General features: G+C 45.2%; 1 protein-coding gene across 1 annotated transcript in view; it reads left to right on the top strand.

The window, feature by feature from the left end:
- Positions 1-6,957: 6,957 nt before the first annotated feature.
- The window catches only part of KCNV1 (potassium voltage-gated channel modifier subfamily V member 1), a 38,998-nt gene continuing 31,556 nt past the window's right edge, over positions 6,958-14,399 (top strand). Inside the window, exon 1 of the mRNA XM_077271095.1 lies at positions 6,958-8,034. Coding sequence (XP_077127210.1) covers positions 7,017-8,034 — 1,018 coding nt within the window. The 5' untranslated portion in view covers positions 6,958-7,016. The remainder of the gene's footprint in view (positions 8,035-14,399) is intronic.

Genomic DNA, 14,399 nt, shown 5'->3' with positions numbered 1-14,399 from the left:
CGTAAACGGCGCTGCAAGGCCCCAAAAACCTCCTCTACGTTATCCTATGTAGTGTTTTTCCACAATTTAGCTGGATACGGGTGGAAAGACACTAATAGGAATTTTTTGAAAAAATGTGCAGCAGCCTGCACTACTTAGAAAAAAGGAAATTGGATTTCACGGTATGACGCAGTGATTTACCCTGAGCTGGATACAACCGGCTATGGCTGCACACAGACTACAGGGTGAGCTGCAGTCACACGGAGACCGTGCAGACAGCCGTAAACGGCGCTGCAAGGCCCCAAAAACCTCCTCTACGTTATCCTATGTAGTGTTTTTCCACAATTTAGCTGGATACGGGTGGAAAGACACTAATAGGAATTTTTTGAAAAAATGTGCAGCAGCCTGCACTACTTAGAAAAAAGGAAATTGGATTTCACGGTATGACGCAGTGATTTACCCTGAGCTGGATACAACCGGCTATGGCTGCACACAGACTACAGGGCGAGCTGCAGTCACACGGAGACCGTGCAGACAGCCGTAAACGGCACTGCAAGGCCCAAAAACACTCCTCTACGTTATCCTATGTAGTGTTTTTCCACAATTTAGCTGGATATGGGTGGAAAGACACTAATAGGAATTTTTTGAAACAATGTGCAGCAGCCTGCACTACTTAGAAAAAAGGAAATTGGATTTCACGGTATGACGCAGTGATTTACCCTGAGCTGGATACAACCGGCTATGGCTGCACACAGACTACAGGGCGAGCTGCAGTCACACGGAGACCGTGCAGACAGCCGTAAACGGCACTGCAAGGCCCAAAAACACTCCTCTACGTTACCCTATCTAGTGTTTTTCCACAATTTAGCTGGATACGGGTGGAAAGACACTAATAGGAATTATTAGAAAAAATGTGCAGCAGCCTGCACTACTTGAAAAAGAAAAAAAAAAATAGAACAGTATGAGGCAGTGAACCACCCTCCCTGAACTGAATACAACCAGCTATGGCCTATGGCTGCACACAGACTAGAGAGTGGGCTGCACTCACACACACACACACACACACACAGACCTTGCAGATCGCTGTGAAAACAGCGCTGCAAGGCAAAAGCAAGGTGATTAGTAGGTGAACACAGCGGTTGCTAAATTAGCCTTGGAAAAGAACAATGAAGCAAATCGCTATCTCAACTGGCCCTCAGTCAGCAAACAGCATCCTGTCACTAACTGAATTCACAGCAGAGTGAGCGCAAAATGGCGCCAGCGACTTTTAAACTGCAGCATGACATCATTTCAGCAGCCAATCACAGCCATGCCAGTAGTTTCATGCCCTCCATGCTGAACAGGATGTGCCCACACTCAGAATCATTCCTCATTGGCTGAATTCGTGCAGTTTGAATCCTGAGAACTTCCGATTCCGGTATCCAATACGTGGCAAGTAGTGTTGAGCGATACCGTCCGATACTTGAAAGTATCGGTATCGGAAAGTATCGGCCGATACCGGCAAAGTATCGGATCCAATCCGATACCGATACCCGATACCAATACAAGTCAATGGGACTCATGTATCGGACGGTATCCTGATGGTTCCCAGGGTCTGAAGGAGAGGAAACTCTCCTTCAGGCCCTGGGAACCATATTAATGTGTAAAAGAAAGAATTAAAATAAAAAATATTGCTATACTCACCTCTCCGAGGGAACCGGCAGCGTTGTTTGCTTAAAATTCGCGCTTTTCTTTCCTTACGTGAAGTCCCGGCTTTGTGATTGGTTGCGTCGCAGTCACATGGGCGACGCAACCAATCACAGCAAGCCGTGACGTAATTTCAGGTCCTTAAGGATTTTAAAATTACGTCCCGGCTTTGTGATTGGTTGCGTCGCAGTCACATGGGCGACGCAACCAATCACAGCAAGCCGTGACGTAATTTCAGGCCCTTAAGGATTTTAAAATTACGTCCCGGCTTTGTGATTGGTTGCGTCGCAGTCACATGGGCGACGCAACCAATCACAAGCCGTGACGTCACGGGAGGCTGGACACGCGCGCATTTTAAAATGCACGCTTGTCCAGCCTCCCGTGACATCCCGGCTTGTGATTGGTTGCGTCGCGGTCAACCAATCACAAGCCGGGAGGCTGGACACGCGCGCATTTTAAAATTTTTTGCAGGCTGCGTCGGAGAGGTGAGTATAGCAATATTTTTTATTTTAATTCTCTCTTTTACACATTTTTACATTAATGTTGTTTCGATACCGATACCCGATACCACAAAAGTATCGGATCTCGGTATCGGAATTCCGATACCCGCAAGTATCGGCCGATACCCGATACTTGCGGTATCGGAATGCTCAACACTAGTGGCAACTATCGGATCTCGGTATCGGAATTCCGATACCCGCAAGTATCGGCCGATACCCGATACTTGCGATATCGGAATGCTCAACACTACTCAGGAGTCAATTAAGATATATCTAATGGAGCTAATGGAATATAGGTTCAACCCTTACCTTTAACAATTTAATCTATCATCTATCTGTCTATTATCTATTTTCTATCTATCTATTATCTATCCATCTATCTATCTATCATCTATCTATGTATTTATCATCTATCTGTCTATCATTTATCTATCATCTATCTATCTCATATCTATCTGTTATTTATTATCTATCTATCTATCATCTATCTATCTATCGATTATCTATCTATTATCTATCCATCTATCTATCTATCTATTATCTATCTAGCTATCTATTATCTATCTAATGTTCTAGAAAAAAAGCCTTTAAATTAACTTATTGCACGTCTGTTGAAATTGGTTGCAAGTATCACCAGATCATAAAACTATAAAAAAGGAATCACTATATTCCTCCTTTTCAACACGTGAGTCTTAAACCAGGAGAAAAAGATATTATCTTTGTCACCATTTCAAACCTTTTTTTTACATTTCTCTTCTGTACCACAGAACCAATAGCACAAGGTTAGAAGAAGCTATTGCTATGAAGCAGTTTTGTCTTGTGGCATGCACCTTATAGAGACTGACAGCCCAGAAACATACATCTTATTGGTTTCCACCTGGCTTTGATATGTGCATCCTCTTTCCTGCAATGTGACCGCAGGCTCCTTCCATCCTGTGCACAGAGCTATCAGCTATGAAGGTGCTGAAAGCAGGGGCTGCAATCTATGATACTGGTGCTGACAGCACAGAGCTCTGACCACCGATGATGCTGAAAAGGCGCCCATAGTAATGGTGCTGAAAACAAAGGGCTATGCATGAAAATGGGACTGAAAGCATAAGAACCCCGACCACTCTGAGGATTTTGATGAGACAGTTGACCACTCTGAAAGCATAGACTGCTGTATGATATTTGTGCTAAAAGCAGACAGTGTTGACCGTGGATTTAAGGCTGCAAGTACAGAAACCATGCTGACCTTAGAGGGGAGGATAACACACAGGGCTGTGCACTCTTAAAGTACAGAAAGTAGAGAGCACTGACCACTCTGATGGTGCTGAAAAGGCATCGGTGCTAATGATTCTGAAAACGATGGAAATGGGACTAATAGAACAGAAACCCTTCCACTCTGAAAGTGCGGAAAACTCGTTTGTGCAAACCGTGAAGAAAACGGATATTGCTGTCTATTGCAAAGAGGCCAAAAGTATAGAAACCCTTCCAATTTTAGGGAATGTAAAGCTATATACCCTTGGAGAGTAATGAAAGTAAAGAGTGCTGTCCATTCTGGTGGTGCTAAAATTACAGAGCACTGATGGTCCTAAATAGATGATAGAGTTAGAGATAGAGATGAGCTAACGTGTTTGGAAAACGTTCGCCAATCTCAGTCGGCACAAACCTTGCACATTCGGATTTAAGTTGGGATTCCAGAGCATTTTCCTCAAAATCGACAAAATTCGGTCAAAGTTCGGTTTCCACTAATGATTTTGTTAGGACTTTGGCTAGGATAGTGGTGCTGCATGATGAGTGGGAAGGACCTGTTTGATGAGGGGAGGGGGTGGGGAGAGGTCAGAGGAGCTGCAAACTCTTATTTATTTTTTTATTAACTTAATGTGTGGAGTTTCTGGCAGCCAGTCAGGGCGCAGAAACCATCCATAACTTTCAGACACAAGGGCTTGTATCATTGACTACCAAAGTCACATGTCCCATTCAAAATAAAAAGCAGACATGTGGCTTCAGCACCATTTTAAAAGTGTAAGCTGTGTGCACATTGTGTTCCCCATGCTGTCATCTGTGGCCCCTTCCCAGGCTATCAATATGAGCCCACAGCTGTCTGCATAGCCTTTGCTGGTTAGTAATTATAGGCGGACCCTACATCATTTTTGGGGGTCCCCATTCTAATAACCAGGAAATGCTAAGTATACATCTATGAACTGATATCAATAACCTGGGAAGCTGCTGCATGGGTAGTACCCCCTTCCCAGGCAATAAAAATCATCTGCCCCTTCCCCCTGTCACCTTTCTCTCTGCTGGTTAATAAAGTTTTGGGGGATCCCACGTCATTTTTTCAGAAAATAATTTATGTAGTAATAAAATACATGTACAGTAAACTACAAAAGCACTGTACTAATTATATATGTGACTGATATCTTTATATATATCTAATCTATGTGTATATATCTATTCTATTCTGATAAGTAACGCTTTAATTTTACTGTATGCAGCAGATGAAATGTTGGATTTTCAAGGAAATAGATGTGCAAAAATTGGATGGCACTCGCATGTTCCGTAATTTTCCTGGTGTCTGCCCCATAATTTGAGCTGCTTTGGCACCTTTACGGCCCACCTGAAGGTGTTGTCCATGTGTTTCATTTTGCCTTCTATTGAATTCAACAGGGTTCTTATAAGTTTGGTGAATATTGGGAAGTTCGCGATCCCAGCAGAACTGAACCTTAAAAGGTTCGCTCATCCCTAGTTGTATAAGTAAACAGAACCCTGTCCACTTTGATGGTCCTGAAAGTACAGAACACTGTCCACTCTGGTGGTGCTGAAAGTACAGGACACTGTCCACTTTAATGGTACTGAAAGTACAGGACACTGTCCACTCTAATGGTATTGAAAGTATAGGACACTGTCCACTCTGGTGGTACTGAAAGTATAGGACACTGTTCACTCTAATGGTACTGAAAGTACAGGACACTGTCCACTCTATTGGTCCTGAAAGTATAGGATACTGTCCACTCTAGTGGTACTGAAAGTATAGGACACTGTTCACTCTGGTGGTGCTGAAAGTACAGGACACTGTCCACTCTGGTGGTGCTGAAAGTACAGAACACTGTCCACTCTGGCCGTGCTGAAAGTACAGGACACTATTCCCTCTAATGGTACTGAAAGTATAGGACACTGTCCACTCTGGTGGTGCTGAAAGTACAGAACACTGTCCACTCTAATGGTGCTGAAAGTACAGGATACTGTCCACTCTGATGGTCCTGAAAGTATAGGATACTGTCCACTCTAGTGGTACTGAAAGTATAGGACACTGTTCACTCTGGTGGTGCTGAAAGAATAGGACACTGTCCACTCTGGTGGTGCTGAAAGTACAGGACACTGTCCACTCTAATGGTGCTGAAAGTATAGGATACTGTCCACTCTAATGGTACTGAAAGTACAGGACACTGTCCACTCTAATGGTCCTGAAAGTATAGGATACTGTCCACTCTAGTGGTACTGAAAGTATAGGACACTGTTCACTCTGGTGGTGCTGAAAGTACAGGACACTGTTCCCTCTAATGGTGCTGAAAGTACAGAACACTGTCCATTCTCATGGTGCTGAAAGTACAGAACCCTGTCCACCCTGGTGGTGCTGAAAGTACAGAACACTGTCCACTCTGGTGGTGCTGAAAGTACAGGACACTGTCCACTCTAATGGTCCTGAAAGAATAGGATACCGTCAACTCTAATGCTACTGAAAGTATAGGACACTGTCCACTCTAGTGGTACTGAAAGTATAGGACACTGTTCACTCTAATGGTACTGAAAGTATAGGACACTGTTCACTCTGGTGGTGCTGAAAGTATAGGACACTGTCCACTCTGGTGGTGCTGAAAGTACAGGACACTGTCCACTCTAATGGTCCTGAAAGTACAGAACACTGTTCCCTCTAATGGTGCTGAAAGTACAGAACACTGTTCCCTCTAATGGTGCTGAAAGTACAGGACAGTGTCCACTTTGGTGGTGCAGAAAGTAGAGAACAGTGTCCACTCTTAGTGGTCCTGAAAGTACAGATCACACCCACTTTCATGATGTGGAAAATACATAACGCTGTGAGCTCTGGAGGTGCTGATAGTACAGGACAATTACAGAGCTGAAAACACAGGAGGCTGCCACTGTGAAGGTGGTTAAGCACAGAATGCTGTCCATCCTGGGAGTGCTGAACGCTGTCCACCCTGAGAGTTCTGAACGCTGTCCATCCTGAGAGTGCTGAACACTGTCCACCCTGAGAGTGCTGAACGCTGTCCACCCTGAGAGCGCTGAACGCTGTCCACCCTGAGAGTGCTGAATGCTGTCCACCCTGAGAGCGCTGAACGCTGTCCACCCTGAGAGTGCTGAACGCTGTCCACCCTGAGAGTGCTGAACGCTGTCCACCCTGAGAGTGCTGAACCCTGTCCACCCTGAGAGTGCTGAACGCTGTCCACCCTGAGAGTGCTGAACGCTGTCCACTCTGGTGGTGCTGAAAGTACAGACTATTGTCCACTCTGAAGGTGGTAAAGCGCATAAACCCTGACCACCCAGAGAGTGCAGAAAGCTCACAGCCCTGTTCCCTCTCTCAATGCTTTACAGCTCACAGAACCCTTTTGCCACATTAATGTGATCCGTCGCGAGATGAGTCTTTTGTTCACTTGAGCCTAGGGAAGTTTTCAACACCAAACGGAGGGAGAGGCCAAGACAAAAGGAGCAATTACCACGTCTCCATGAGCGATGATCGCCAGGCAAGCAGCAGACACTCTGCTCAGGTAGTCACGACTTCAGAGAGCGGCAGCAGCAGCTGACAGCAGGGAGATCTTCTGCAGATCACAGCCTGATCCTGCTCTAGGACTAATGCTCCCACATTTATTCTTCTCCGAGGTCCCATCTCAATCTGATGATGAAGGGGGTCTCAAGTTGCCCCCACATTTTGGCAGCAGTAACTTGAAGAAGCAGATGTCCTTTACTGCCTGCGGAGATTCAGATTCTGCTCTTTCCCTGGACTCCAGTGTCTTCTGCAGTGATTATTCTGCAGCCCCCAGAGATCACTTTAACATCAATGTGGGGGGCAGCAGATTCATTCTTTCACAGCAAATCTTATCCAGCCATCCACATACTCGCCTGGGCAAACTGGCAACATCAGGAGGGGACGAGGTGTATGACCTGTGTGATGATGCCAACTTGATGGACAATGAGTATTTCTTTGACAGGAGCTCCCAATTGTTTGAGTACATCATGAACTTCTACAAGACTGGACACTTGCATGTCATGGACCAGCTGTGTGCAGTGTCTTTCCTCCAGGAGATTGAATATTGGGGCATTGATGAGCTGAGCATTGACCACTGCTGCAGGGACAGATATTTCAGGAAGAAGTTAAAGATTGAGACAATTGACATCAAGAAGGATGAGGAGGAGATTGAGGCTGAAGAAGACGACTTCACAGGGGTCGCATTTGAAGACTTGAGGCAGAAGCTCTGGGATGTCCTGGAGAAGCCTGGATCTTCTGTAGCCGCTAAGACCTTTGGCACTGTTTCTATGACTTTTGTGGTGGTCTCCATAGCTAACATGGTTCTGATCTCTTCTGAGGTCAACTCCATAGACCAACCTCTCCTAAATGTGCTGGAGTATATCTGTGTCTCCTGGTTTACAGTGGAGTTAGTTCTCAGGTTTCTATGTGTGAAAGATAAATGCCGTTTCATGAGGAGTGTGGTCAACATCATAGACTTCATTGCCATCCTACCCTTTTACATTACATTGGTAGTGGAATCCTGCTTTGGTGAGAGTACCGACCTTGAGAACGTGGGGAGGATAGTACAAATTCTGAGACTCCTGAGATCGCTGAGGATGCTGAAGCTGGGAAGGCACTCAACAGGTAAAGTCATCTATTAAGTATTCATGGGCATGGGAATGGGCTGTTAATTATGTATGTGGCTGTTCTAGGTCTCAGGTGCACTTACATACCTCCAAATATGTGAGCACACACTACTGGTAATATTATTGAGGAGTCACGAAGATACATAACTGGGTATATAATGATTTATCTAAAGATTGGATATATAAGGGACAGAGGAAGATAGACAGAGATGGATAGATAGATAGATAGATAGATAGATAACATACTAGATAGATAAATAATAGATATATAGACAGACACATAATAGATGATAGATAGATGATAGATAGATAGATAATAGATACTAGATAGATAGATAATATATAGATAATAGATATATAGACAGACACATAATAGCTAGATAGATGATAGATAGATGATAGATAATAAAGTGAATAGATAATAGATATATAGATAATAGATAGATAGATAATAGATGGATAGATAGATAGATGGATAGATAGATGGATAGATAGATAGATAATAAATAGATAATAGATAGATAGATATTAGATATATAGATAGATATAGATAATAGATAGATAATATAAAGATAGATAGATAGATAGATAGATAGATAATAGATAGATAGATAGATAGATAGATAGATAGATAGATAGATAATATTGAGATTGCAGATTCTATGTAAATATGGCATGTTGCATTTACTGATCTGATTTTGCCAGTTTGTGAATACCTTTTCTGTGATGGTCTCTACAATACACCAGTACTCAATAAGCCGCGTGTCCCCATAGGTGAATATACAGCTGGTGATCACTGGCGCCCTGATGCTGGACCTCCCAGTGACCTGCTGTTCTCTGTGGGGAAGCCTCATAGCTTGTTGTACTTGTTACCAATATCAGGATGTTATCTGGTCATTTTCTCCATTCATATTTAAACAAGTTTTCCAATACAAGGAATTTTAATATATGGATCATTTTTGCAGCTATTAACCCCTTAGCTCCCCTCCCCCTCACCACTCATCCCCTCGGCTGTTTAGTCTCCTGTGGCCGGTGGCGTCCGCCTCTTCTAGTTCTAGTGGCAGTGACTGCGCATATAGAGTTCCATCCTTCTTTACTCTAGAGACTGCCGGGGCATCACTTGCCCTGGCTGAGAATGCATGGCGAGCTGCTGCTCAGAGCTGAATGTGCTGTGTGCACTATGGATGTAGCAGAGCTGTGTGTGTACTATGGCTGTAGCAGAGCTGTGTGCACTATGGATGTAGCAGAGCTGTGTGTGTACTATGGCTGTAGCAGAGCTGTGTGCACTATGGATGTAGCAGAGCTGTGTGTGCACTATGGATGTAGCAGTGCTGTGTGTGTACTATGGATGTAGCAGTGCTGTTTGTACTGTGGATATAGCAGGGCTGTGTGTGTACTATGGCTGTAGCAGAGCTGTGTGCACTATGGATGTAGCAGAGCTGTGTGTGTACTATGGATGTAGCAGTGCTGTTTGTACTGTGGATATAGCAGGGCTGTGTGTGTACTATGGCTGTAGCAGAGCTGTGTGTACTATGGATGTAGCAGAGTTGTGTGTGTACTGTGGATGTGGCAGAGCTGTGTGTGTACTATGGATGTAGCAGAGCTATGTGTACTATGGATATAGCAGAGCTGTGTGTACTATGGCTGTAGCAGAGTGTGTATGTACTATGGATGTAGCAGAGCTGTGTGTGTACTATGGCTGTAGCAGAGCTGTGTGTGTGGTTGTATGGATGTAGCAGAGATGTATATGTATTATGGCTGTAGCAGAGCTGTGTGTACTGTGGATGTAGCAGAACTGTGTATGTACTATGGATGTAGCAGAGCTGTGTGTACTGTGGATGTAGCAGAATTGTGTGTACTATGGATGTAGCAGAGCTGTGTATGTACTATGGATGTAGCAGAGCTGTGTGTACTATGGATGTAGCAGAGCTGTGTGTGTACTATGGATGTAGCAGAGCTGTGTGTACTATGGCTGTAGCAGAGCTGTGTGTACTGTGGATGTAGCAGAACTGTGTGTACTATGGATGTAGCAGAGCTGTGTATGTACTATGGATGTAGCAGAGCTGTGTGTACTATGGATGTAGCAGAGCTGTGTATGTACTATGGATGTAGCAGAGCTGTGTGTACTATGGCTGTAGCAGAGCTGTGTGTGTACTATGGCTGCAGCAGAGCTGTGTGTACTGTGGATGTAGCAGAGCTGTGTGGGTACTATAGATGTAGCAGAGCTGTGTATGTACTATGGATGTAGCAGAGCTGTGTGTACTATGGCTGTAGCAGAGCTGTGTGTGTACTATGGATGTAGCAGAGCTGTGTGTACTATGGCTGTAGCAGAGCTGTGTGTGTACTATGGCTGTAGCAGAGCTGTGTGTACTATGGCTGTAGCTGAGCTGTGTGGGTACTATAGATGTAGCAGAGCTGTGTGTGTACTATGGATGTAGCAGAGCTGTGTGTGTACTATGGCTGTAGCAGAGTTGTGTGTGTACTATGGCTGTAGCAGAGCTGTGTGTGTACTATGGCTGTAGCAGAGCTGTGTGTACTATGGCTGTAGCTGAGCTGTGTGGGTACTATAGATGTAGCAGAGCTGTGTATGTGCTATGGCTGTAGCAGAGCTGTGTGTGTACTATGGATGTAGCAGAGCTGTGTGTACTATGGCTGTAGCAGAGTTGTGTGTGTACTATGGCTGTAGCAGAGCTGTGTGTGTACTATGGCTGTAGCAGAGCTGTGTGTACTGTGGATGTAGCAGAGCTGTGTGGGTACTATAGATGTAGCAGAGCTGTGTATGTACTATGGATGTAGCAGAGCTGTGTGTACTATGGATGTAGCAGAGCTGTGTGTGTACTATGGCTGTAGCAGGGCTGTGTGTGTACTATGGATGTAGCAGAGCTGTGTGTGTACTATGGATGTAGCAGAGCTGTGTGTGTGGTTTTTATGGATGTAGCAGAGCTGTGTGTGTACTATGGATGTAGCAGAGCTGTGTGTGTACTATGGATGTAGCAAAGCTGTGTGTGTACTATGGCTGTAGCAGGGCTGTGTGTGCACTATGGATGTAGCAGGGCTGTGTGTGTGATTTTTATGGATGTAGCAGAGCTGTGTGTGTACTATGGATGTAGCAGAGCTGTGTGTGTACTATGGATGTAGCGGAGCTGTGTGTGTGGTTTTTATGGATGTAGCAGAGCTGTGTGTGTACTATGGATGTAGCAGAGCTGTGTGTGTACTATGGCTGTAGCAGAGCTGTGTGTGTACTATGGATGTAGCAGGGCTGTGTGTGTGATTTTTATGGCTGTAGCAGAGCTGTGTGTGTACTATTGATGTAGCAGAGCTGTGTGTACTATGGATGTAGCAGAGCTGTGTGTGTATTATGGCTGTAGCAGAGCTGTGTGTGTACTATGGCTGTAGCAGAGCTGTGTGTGTACTATGGATGTAGCAGAGCTGTGTGTGTATTATGGCTGTAGCAGAGCTGTGTGTGTGTACTATGGCTGTAGCAGAGCTGTGTGTGTACTATGGCTGTAGCAGAGCTGTGTGTGTACTATGGATGTAGCAGAGCTGTGTGTGTATTATGGCTGTAGCAGAGCTGTGTGTGTACTATGGATGTAGCAGAGCTGTGTGTGTCTATGGCTGTAGCAGTGCTGTGTGTACTATGGCTGTAGGAGGGCTGTGTGGTTTTTATGGCTGTAGCAGTGCTGTGTGTACTATGGCTGTAGCAGAGCTGTGTGTGTACTATGGCTGTAGCAGAGCTGTGTGTGTACTATGGATGTAGCAGAGCTGTGTGTGTACTATGGCTGTAGCAGAGCTGTGTGTGTACTATGGATGTAGCAGAGCTGTGTGTGTACTATGGATGTAGCAGAGCTGTGTGTGTACTATGGCTGTAGCAGAGCTGTGTGTACTATGGCTGTAGCAGAGCTGTGTGTGTATTATGGCTGTAGCAGAGCTGTGTGTGTACTATGGATGTAGCAGAGCTGTTTGTGTACTATGGCTGTAGCAGTGCTGTGTGTACTATGGCTGTAGGAGGGCTGTGTGGTTTTTATGGCTGTAGCAGTGCTGTGTGTACTATGGCTGTAGCAGAGCTGTGTGTGTATTATGGCTGTAGCAGAGCTGTGTGTGTACTATGGATGTAGCAGAGCTGTTTGTGTACTATGGCTGTAGCAGTGCTGTGTGTACTATGGCTGTAGGAGGGCTGTGTGGTTTTTATGGCTGTAGCAGTGCTGTGTGTACTATGGCTGTAGCAGAGCTGTGTGTGTACTATGGCTGTAGCAGAGCTGTGTGTGTACTATGGCTGTAGCAGAGCTGTGTGTGTACTATGGCTGTAGCAGAGCTGTGTGTGTACTATGGATGTAGCAGAGCTGTGTGTGTACTATGGATGTAGCAGAGCTGTGTGTGTACTATGGCTGTAGCAGAGCTGTGTGTGTACTATGGATGTAGCAGAGCTGTGTGTGTACTATGGATGTAGCAGAGCTGTGTGTGTACTATGGCTGTAGCAGAGCTGTGTGTGTACTATGGATGTGAGCAGAGCTGTGTGTGTGGTTTTTATGGATGTATGAATTTTTCCCATTCCTGTATAGACATTGGCATTCCTCGCCGGACCCCGCAGCTCCTGAACTGCCCAGCCCCCGCCAACATCCGCCTGATTCCCAGGCCCGACATCCCTTGTAGACCCGATCACCAGCAGATTCAACTGACCAATACGGAGCTGAATTTCCTGATGTTCCCGGCTAACCCCTTCTATGCCCGAAGACCATGTTCACCCTTTTTTTGGAGGTGTAACACTTCTCTTATGGCACCCTATGATTTCTAAGGTATTCTGTGCTTTTCTCACTTGTGCTGTGCTGGGCTGAGATGGTTTTGGAGTAAACTGGATTCATTATAACTACAGTAAAATCGTCGGCACACAGAAAATATCAGAATCAGGCTGCAGCCTCCATTTATATACGGCTGCTTTATGGATCCACAAGACGGAGCCACTTCCCCCCGTTACAGCATCCATATTGTAATTCTGTACCAGTAACATTTCTGCAATATGGAAGAAAATGAAATGTCGAATCGCTGTTGTTCTCGCTGCGCCTGGTACTCCATCGTCTTGCTGCTCGGTCCCATTAATGTCGTCTGCCATATCAGCCGCAATGTTAGTTCTGGTGGTGACTGAGCACTAGGGAGATTATTTGGTTTCTTATTTTAGTTATGTGGTGCTGGGGGACAGACCTCTGCTGGTCAAGTATTGATGGCGTATCCTAAACATCTAGAGTTAAAGAGATTATCCACTTCTTTAAGGGAACCTGTCAGCAGGATTGTGCTCAGTAACCTATGGACAGAGTCAGGTCGGCGCCGTTATACTGATCATAACGATACCTTGGGTGATGAAATCTGTCTTGTGGTTGTTGTTTACCCTTTATTTGTAGTTTTCAGTTAATGAGATTCTCACACTCCGGGGCGGCCTATGGGCGGGGCTGTATGTGGAGCTGTGGGCGGGGCTATGGGCGGGGCTGTATGTGGAGCTGTGGGCGGGGCTATGGGCGGGGCTGTATGTGGAGCTGTGGGTGGGGCTATGGGCAGGGCTTAATGTGGAGCTGTGGGCAGGGCTGTATGTGGAGCTGTGGGCGGGGCTGTGGGCGGGGCTTTATGTGGTGCTCTGCTTATATATGCATCTGTATGGCTTATGACAGGTCACTGATCCCTCAGTTACCTGCCCCCTATCTTACATACTGAATATAATATATTTTGAAAAAATATATATATATATTTCTCATTCAGCAGGCAGGCGCCACCCTGAGAAAAGCGATTAGTTTAACGTAGCAGCATCAAGGACTGCTATTTAGTCAACCCTGCTTGGGGAATATAATGGAGTGTTTCGCATCAGCCTGATATGGAGGAGACCAGGAGACCATGTGCACTAAGTGCAGGTGGTGCCAAAAAGTAGAAGGAGGCACTCCAATACCCCTCTTTGAAGAGACTTAGTGCAGGGCCTCAGAAAATATTTTTTTCCCTTTATTAATGAGTGGGTATCCTAAACTGGTAATGCCTATGCACTAAGTGCATGGGCTGAAAAGCATCTACCTCTGCGGGGTATATATAAATATATATAAAACAATGTTCAAGGTAGGCCTCTAAAAATTGTTAATGCAGGCACCATAAACACCCTTAGAAAATGTATAGTGAGGGTAGCGTAATCACCCTGTTGATATGGTGGTGGATGAGGAAGACAACACAAAAAAGATGAAATTATGAAGCATATAGCCATGTTTGGGTGGGAAAGGGTGCAAGGGAATAGACCAGAAAAAAACCACTGGATTTCAGTTTATGTTCCGCTGCTATCATCCGGTGGGTAGAGAACTCTGGCCTAATCCAGCCCATGTCCATTTTGATAAGAGT

This window comes from Ranitomeya variabilis, chromosome 6 (genome assembly GCF_051348905.1).
Source record: "Ranitomeya variabilis isolate aRanVar5 chromosome 6, aRanVar5.hap1, whole genome shotgun sequence".
NCBI lineage: Eukaryota > Metazoa > Chordata > Amphibia > Anura > Dendrobatidae > Ranitomeya > Ranitomeya variabilis.
This window is presented reverse-complemented; position numbering and strand designations above follow the sequence as displayed.